At 33.0% G+C, this 9291-nt stretch overlaps 1 protein-coding gene across 1 annotated transcript in view; it reads left to right on the forward strand.

The window, feature by feature from the left end:
• Positions 1-5407, forward strand: part of LOC138939511 (kelch domain-containing protein 4) — a 17367-nt gene extending 11960 nt beyond the window's left edge. The window contains exons 4-5 of the mRNA XM_070307350.1: positions 8-159; positions 5266-5407. Coding sequence (XP_070163451.1) covers positions 8-159; positions 5266-5384 — 271 coding nt within the window. The 3' untranslated portion in view covers positions 5385-5407. The remainder of the gene's footprint in view (positions 1-7; positions 160-5265) is intronic.
• The last annotated feature ends 3884 nt before the right edge of the window (positions 5408-9291 follow it).

Below are 9291 nucleotides of genomic sequence, written 5' to 3' on the forward strand. Positions count from 1 at the left end.
AACCTTCTTCGGCAGTAGCAAATGACAGAAGGGAAAAATGTTTTCCATCTCCGCGGATGAATGCCGGAATGGTGATGAAATACAACGTTTTGTATTTATATGGTGGCTTGGTGGAAGAAGATGATCGACAATACACTCTTTGCGATTTCTACAGCCTGGGTATGTTATTAATGATATGTATTGTGTGTGTGTGTGTGTGTGTGTGTGTGTGTTGTGTATGCATGCGTGCGTTTTTATATGTGTGAATGTGTGAGTATATTATTGTTACGTCCAGACTCAGGGAAGGATGAGTCGACGGAAGGGCGTAACAACTATCTTTTATTATCCCGAAGGTTAAACGTCTCGTGGTGTTTGGAATCGGGTCGAACGAACTGACAGGTCCGCAAAGCATGTAAACGACGGAGTCGCTATTACACTGTTTTCGGAAGTTCGCTCGGCGGTCCCTTTTTGGTAAGAGGATTTAATCTCTTTTACGTGGGATGGGACCAAGTGCGATCTTTATCTAGAAACGAGTGGGGAATTAATAAAAGATTTACTTGATTGTAATTAACAAAGTTTAAATTTATTCATTTTAAAATTAATACTAGGTATACATATACATGATAAAAAAAAAGAATAATAATAATAATAAAAATATAATGCTACTTGAGTTCTTAATATGTGCATGTGTGCATGTGTGTATGTACAATATTTAATTCGCGGGTGTTACACTAATACGGAGGGCATCAGTCAGAATGACGAGGGAAAGTTTCTACCGTTAAATTTTAGGTTCTGACTGGTTAACAAAATATAAAAATATATTTGATTTAAAAAAAAATAAGATCAAAATCAATATGTATAAGTAAATAACCGTATATGTTAATAACAGTCGGAAGTATAAAATTGGTCGCTCATTTGAAATCCATGCCGAAAAGCCCTACGGATTACGTCGAAATAAATAGATATAATCATAGAATGATATTTGCAGTCTGTTGCAGGTATGTGAAAATTGATTCACACACTATTTTCGTTTATAGCTGCTTTAATATATATGTATTTGGATTTTACAATGTCGACACTATCCTTAATGTGTGTGTGTGAGGTCTTGGCCTCTATTTGGCAAGGTTTCGACCTTGCACGTAACAAATATCTCGGTATTTTCTACTCGAAGGCTCGGCTTCTTAACATCACACAAGAATGATTTCGATCGATCTGTGTTTCGCGACGCTGCCCGGATCTCGGAAAGTTCCCACACAGGGGTGGGGAGACTCTCTTGCCGATTGGCCCTCGGGGCCGCGGCCGCTAACCGAACCGAATATGTGATGCTCGCGCGCATTACACGCAGCGCCTCCCCCGTTCGAGCAGCGTGACAGAGGCTGTGAGCGCGCTCCCTGTCTCGATAATCTCGTTCGGCGAAATTTTATAGTGGGCCCACTGTTTTACGTCGCAACACAGTCGATTGAGCACACTTCTAAAATGCTCCGAAAACTACCCGTTTCCTTTGATAATCAATCAACAGCTGTAGAATGACTGTAATATGAGTGCCTGGTCCTGCACGTACGCAGTCATTCGTATGGGCAGGTTTCATATCACAGTCATTTTATAGCTGTTTATTGACTCAAGGGAAACGGGTAGGATGCTGGACGCGATGAAACCATCAAGCTCCCAGCCAGCGACTTACATAGTAATTAAACTTACGATACATGAAAAAAGTCAGCTCAATTTGCTCTTTCATAATATACATTTTGGTAATTATTTACTATAGCGGACCTAGCTCCAATGACGTTGGCTTTGAAATATATTGTCGAGTACATAATCGAGTACATATTCCTTATAACTTAATCGGCGGTCATTGTTTATTAAAAAGTTATTAACAAATAAATTTTGAGAAATACGATAAAACGATGATTCAAAACTAAAATTTAGATTAGATTATGTTGTATAACTCAAACCAAATTTTCAGAAATATATAGGTTTGGGTTAGGTTATATCTTCCGGAAGTGGAGCCTCCTCGAAGGGTGGGAGGGGCGGAACTCACTGCGTTCACGCATACACTTTCCTATCCACACAATTTTGAACTGGACCTCGCTTTGCATTGTAAAGTATATTACCTCTTTAAAAAAGGTAAAAAAAGGCGCCATGTGAAAAATGTTATATTTAAATAAAAACATTTTAAACAAAAATATTGTTGCCCCCCCGCAAGAGGGCGGAACTCACTGCCTCTACGCGTATACTTTTTAACGTGAAGTGAGGTTCCATATGGATTTGCAACTTTCGACGCGAAGCGAGGTTTAACCCAAATCTGTGTCTAGTTTTTTGGAAAGCTCTCGATGTCAGCTACAAGAATACTAAATAAAAAATGCAGGTTTCCATTTAAGATTTTAAAGTTGACCTTCACATGACCTTCAAATGATTTTCCAAGGTCAAATCATTGTCACCATCTTATGGCCCCCTTGAAGCCACACAACTTTTGTTCGAAACATTTTTCGATTTAACGCAGTGTTTCTGAGATATTTGAGTGGGTCCTTTAAAATGGGACACCCTGTATATGCTTTCAGCGCTTCTTCTTGCTCTGTTATAAATATTTTATTAATGTCATAGTTAGTTATCATTCTTGTTTTGCAATTCTTCAGTATTAATATTTATATTCTTAGTTAATATGTAACGGCGCAGTATGGGATATGCTAATTTACATTCTTTGGCCGCTTTCGAAACCCTTCGCTTTTGACTCTCTGAATATTTCTTGTCTATGCAATGTCATTTAAGGTTATATTATGCATATTACAAAATATAATGCGTAATATAACTCCAAACATTTGATATCTTTGGTCCGAAAATTCGTGTCCCATCTGCTCTGCATTGACATCACAATGACCAAATATATTATGCCAGCCAATCACGAAAAGGCTGGTTGGGTTGGCGCTTCTCTCTCTAGTGTGAATGGATGATACATTAAATTCAACCAATCAGATTTCTTTGTACCATTCACGAATCGCGAGTTACGAATCACGAATTGCGAATACGCGCATAGTCTGGCGCTAGCTTTAGACTACCGACCCTATGTATCTTAGATAAATGAACTCTTCAAACATGTCTGTCAATATCTTTTTGTTTAGTTATTTATCTTTTGTTTTAGATATTCAGTTATAGCGTTATTGATGTTTAATATGCTTACATTGAGCACTTACAGCAGTATAGCGCAAGAGAATAGATCTATCCAATTGATCGTTTAGTGAGTCATGAAATAAATAGATCTACCCGATCGGTCGGTAAAATGTTAAGATTAATTAAGATTAAGCAAACATTTTTCTTTTTTAACATCTTTTTCTAATTTCCGGGATATTTTATTTTAAATTATAATAATTATCTTATAATTTTATACTTTTCTTAGAACTATCCAATATCAATGACGTCTCAGTAAGCAAAATGTTAGCAGTCTGCCAACAATTTGCGAACAGATTTAAGCAGAATATTGCAGCAGATTGGCATCAACTGCGTCCGCATTAAGCTTGTGTTTTATCGATAGAACCTGTCGACATAAGCTGACAGCAAATTGACGGCAGAAATCAAGCAGGATCTGCGTAACGCAATTAAATGTCAGATTGGCAAAAATCGAGCAGGATCTGCGCAACGCAGTTTGATGTCAGATTAATGGCAAAAATCGAGCAGGATCTGTCGTCATAATTTAAATGAAATAGGGGGCTTTTAAATGCTTCATTAATTGATATTGCTTGTTCTGCTTAAAAGATGATAAATGAGATATACAATGTAATATAACTTTGTTTTATTGAGATAAAAAATGTTAACTTTTGGTCACAAATGACCAATTAGACGTCCTAAATTAAGTCTCATAAGATTCGAGAATGATGTCAAATCATTTCAGAAATTAAATTGATCGAAATAATTACATATTATTAGCTCAATTTTGCAGGCTTTATATATACTCATGACAAGGACTTGAATACGAGTATACAAAATGAATAATGCGCCGCATAGCGGTAAGCGAATAAAATATATTATTTCAATAAATAGCTAAAAGCTGCATATTCTGCTCGATTTCTGCTGCTAATTTGTTGTCAGATTACGCACGCGCAGATCTTGCGCCGTTTCTGCCATCAATCTGGCGTCAAACTGCATTGCGCAGATCCTGCTTGGTTTCTGCTGCCAATCTACTATGATAATTCTGTGCAAATCCTGTTTTTACTATTGATCTGTTGTCAAATTATGTCAGCAGGTTCTGTAATATTTCTGCTGACATTCTGCTATCATTATTTGATATAACAGATTTTGTATACAATCTGCAATCTTTCTGGTGACAAAAATTTGTAGCAGACGTTTGATAAGATCTGTTCGAACAGACTTTGCTGACTGAGGTGGACAGTGGTTTAAAACCCTGTTGAGTTGCTTACTTTAAACTCTGTGAATCCTCTTACTTCTTACGTTTTATTTACCTGAGTTTTCTTACTCATATTGGGGATGTTTAATTAACGTGAGTTCTCTTTCATCTTGTCACGATACACTTAATATCTTATAACATTTCTTCTAAAGTACCACTATTCACATCAACGTATATTTGGAGATGCAACGAAATTATAATCCTTCACTTCTTTGAAAATATCCGCAAGAAGCTTGGAGTTATACAATTTCTCATATCAACCGGATTTATTGGCTCCATAAAAACAACCTTCTTAATGTTCCCTCATAAAAAAGCATCACAAAGTGAAAGATATTAAATTGTTTTTATTCAGAATATTTTTAGTTCAAATATTTTTATATATAAATACGAGAACTGTATGTTGTGCCATCATCGCATTGAAACCATTTTTGTCTGGCGGTTTCCAAATGTTATAATTTGCGTGATGTGAAAGACAAGTGAACTCACATTAATCAACCATATTGAATATGAAAGGCAAGAGAACTCACGTGAACTAACAAGTAGTGCTAAGAAGAGAACAAAATTAATATTTGGATATTGTGATTTAAAATAAATCATCTCGAAAATTACGAATTATAGAGAAAAATGTCAAAAGAGAAAAAATGTTTATATGATCTTTATTAACTTAAAAATAGGAATTCTTATTTAAAAACGAAAATTTATCTTGACTCGACCTGATTTTCTGAGGTCAGACTAAGATCACACCATTTTACATCCGCTTCAAAATCTTGCAACTTTTATTTAAAAGCATTTTTTAAAGTAGCATTTTTTTGGAATATTTTGAAATATTTGTTAAGATAAAAAATAAAACATTTTGTATATGTATATGAATATATGTGTGTGTTATACAGATTGCCGAAAATTAGATGAATGGAAAATTTTGAGATTAGACGATTTGTCATCGCAAACATGGTTCGATTCTTCAGAAGAGAACGAAGACGAAGAAGACATTTGCAACGAGGAGCAGTGATGACAACGAGGTGGATATTAATGGTGAATATTAATGAAATAGTAGATATTACATATAGTTTTTATATATTTACATTTTAATCAGAATTAAGATTTAGTTGCAATTTTCAAATCAATTTCGTAATTTATGTAATTTTTTTTGCAATTTATTTTAACAATGACTTGCCAAATATACGTAATTAAGGCGCGTGACTTTCGGTCTCAAGATCGTCTGTACCATAAGTGCCTTAATCCTAGATGCTGCAAGTCTTCGTTGAATTTTTTTCTTTTCTCAAATAAAATTTTAATTTTATTAATAAATTAAACGAAACGTTTTTTGCCTATTATCAATTATATATATTTGTAAATATTTAATAATTCAAGTTTGACGAGTCTATCTGCCTTTTCGTTGCCCTGGTGTCTAGGAACACAATCTAGGTTGATTTGATTTTGCTTCCCCAGTTTTCCAAGCGATTGCATGCAGTCTCAAACTATGGAGGTGTTATAGCCTAAGAAGCTATACATTTTAATAAAGTAATTTTTACGCGATCCATAGCGAATTTACTTGCTAAAATTAGGAATTGCATAAAAGGAATGCATAAAAGTGCGACCGAAGAAATTCGATTTTGAAATTCTTTGCTTGTATTTGAACTGGTTTCAAAAATAGTCATGTCCGAGCATTGCGGCGGAACTATCCATAAATTCAGATATAAAAAAGATCTATTGAAACAGTCGGAAAGTCAGTTGTTAATAAGAAATCACCAGTTACATTACATGAACTGTCGCTATAATTCGGTGAATTAGTCATACAGCTAAGTGAATATTAGAAACAGTCAGTCAAACAGTTAAAAGAATAATTGAAGCAGTTAGTCGGTCAGCAAGTCTAAGGTAAATATAGCGAAAAGGGGATCCAGCCCCAATGACCTTGATCTTGATATATGTTGTCAAGGACATAATTTTGAGTAACTTTTCTTCTAATTTAATCGTTGTTCGTTGCTTATTAAAAATTTATTAACAAAAATATACCAAAGTACATGTTGCCCATAACTACGCGCGGACGCGCTATATGCCCGCCGGACTGGTTTCTACTTCCGAATTTGCCAGAGCGCCTTGCGCCGACTAGCGGCGCCTCCCGCATTACGCGCGGTCGTGCAAACGCGTGAGCCGCAATGTTGCGGCTTCGCGTCATAAAGTATATGTGTGAACACAGTGGGTTTCGCTCTCCCTACGAGCGGGCTCCACTTCCGGAAAATATAACCTAACCCAAACCTATTTCTAATTTAAAATTATACCTTGGTTCGCGCAGAATCATGTTGCAAATTCATGTGAAATCATATAATTATAAATCTTGTTTAAGTGATTAGAACTTTTTACTAACCTAATGACGGGAAAGATCAATGACTGACCTTCTTAGAGGTCAAGGTGAACGTCAAGATAAACCGGAAATCATTCGGGATATAGTGTGTAAAAGCAAACATTTACTCATTTACGTTTTATTTAGTAAACTTTTTTTGTTAATAACTTTTTAATAAACAACGAGCGACGCTTAAAACATTTTGGAGGATGCTCAGGATAGTGACCTTGACAACATATGTCAAGGTCAAGATTATTGAGGCTCCGTTATTATGCACTTTTACCTTATTAACTTATATTAGAGATTTTTAAATATAGAAAATAAATCAAAATATGATTGCACATATTATAACTTAAAAATCTTAATTACAAACTTAGATACACACATTTGAATACACAATATGTTTAAATAAAGAATTATTCAAGATTATAGAAAAGATATATCAATAAAAATTTTTATATTTTTATACATAAATCTTATTTGTTCCTATAATATTTATCTCATCAAGACAGTAATTGTAACAACATTTATTATTTCTTTTTAAGCTATAACATTTTGTCAAAATAAAATTAAACATTTCCAAACTTAATTTATTACGAGTTTTATTTTGTATGATATTTAACTAGCTGAAAATTCTTTCAACTTTGGCATTCGAAAATGCCAAAGTTTAAAACTAAAAATGACAAAGCTAGAAATGACATCACAAATATCCTTAAATGGATTTTGTCCAATAGAATTTCAGTAATTTGAAACTTCATTCTAAAACTTTATTGTATATATTATTTACATTCTGCCATTTGATAAAGTGTATCTTTTCATACTGAGTTATAATATTAATAATTTGAGATTTGTCTGTATTAAATTCTTGACAAAGAGAAGTTATTGAAGGTTTTTGGTGTTCTAAGTTTGGAAATGGTTAACTTTATTTTGACAAAATGTTATGGCTTAAAAAGAAATAACAAATGTTGTTACAATTACTATCATGATGACAAAATATTAAATATTATAGGAACAAATAAGATTTATGTATAAAAATATGAAAATTTTTATTGACATATCTTTTCTATAATCTTGAATAATTCTTTATTTAAACATATTGTGTATTCAAGTGTGTGTATTTAAGTTAGTAATTAAGATTTTTAAATTATAATATGTGCAATCATATTTTGATTTATTTTCTATATTTTAACATATTATCTACAGAAAAAAAATGAAATTTTCTCTAAAATTTTTATATTATCAAGTATTTTTTATTTTATTTTTAAAAATATTTGTAAAGAAAACTATTTTACAATGCCCTTTAAAATTTTTCTCATTTGATGAAATAATTTTAGCTGACCTGAACTAATTCAATTTGATTTCACATTGATAACCTAAATAGAAATTTCTATCTAAATAATTTGATATATCATGATTTACCGGATTGAGTTTACGCGATGACAATGGAACATGTTTGACAATTGAATATATTAGAAAAATAATAAGATCCCTCATCAAATAATTTTAAAGGAGCCGTATTTTGAGCTTTAAAAAATTTATTTACTTGTTGCATTTTATTAAGTATTGGATGTAAAAACAAAAGATATGCTAAGTTAAATTCATTTTTATATAAATCATAATAATTAAGCAGTATAGCAATTTTCATTAATCCTGATAATCTTAAAATGGATTTTATCCTTAGTCCGGATCTACAATAGGTGTAGTAAGTCTTTAGCGTTAAGAAATTGACCTATCACATTTAAGTATGAGGAGAATATTCGATTGTGATTACAATTTCTTAAGACTTAGGGCTTACTACTGTTACGTCCAGACTCGGGGAAGGATGAGTCGACGGAAGGGCGTAACAACTATCTTTTATTATCCCGAAGGTTAAACGTCTCGTGGCGTTTGGAATCGGGTCGAACGAACTGACAGGTCCGCAAAGCATGTAAACGACGGAGTCGCTATTACACTGTTTTCGGAAGTTCGCTCGGCGGTCCCTTTTTGGTAAGAGGATTTAACCTCTTTTACGCGGGATGGGACCAAGTGCGATCTTTATCTAGGAACGAGTGGGGAATTAATAAAAGGTTTACTTAATTGTAATTAACAAAGTTTAAATTTATTCATTTTAAAATTAATGCTAGGTATACATATACATGATAAAAAAAAAGAATAATAATAATAATAAAAATATAATGCTACTTGAGTTCTTAATATGTGCATGTGTGCATGTGTGTATGTACAATATTTAATTCGCGGGTATTACACTAATACGGAGGGCATCAGTCAGAATGACGAGGGAAAGTTTCTACCGTTAAATTTTAGGTTCTGACTGGTTAATACAATATAAAAATATATTTCATTAAAAAAAAAATAAGATCAAAATCAATATGTATAAGTAAATAACCGTATATGTTAATAACAGTCGGAAATATAAAATTGGTCGCTTGCATACGTGTTAGGTTAAAACTTTCTAGAATTTATCGCCGGAACTGGTTGATGATTTAAAAGAATAAGACATTCTTCGGAAAGTTTTGATTTAAATAAGAAACAAGACAAAAAAAAGGAAAAGAAAAATTATTCAATTAAACTTACT

The sequence above is a fragment of the Polyergus mexicanus genome, unplaced genomic scaffold (genome assembly GCF_030449975.1).
Source record: "Polyergus mexicanus isolate NDT 795.1 unplaced genomic scaffold, iyPolMexi1.0 SCAF_14, whole genome shotgun sequence".
NCBI classification, from domain to species: Eukaryota; Metazoa; Arthropoda; class Insecta; order Hymenoptera; family Formicidae; genus Polyergus; species Polyergus mexicanus.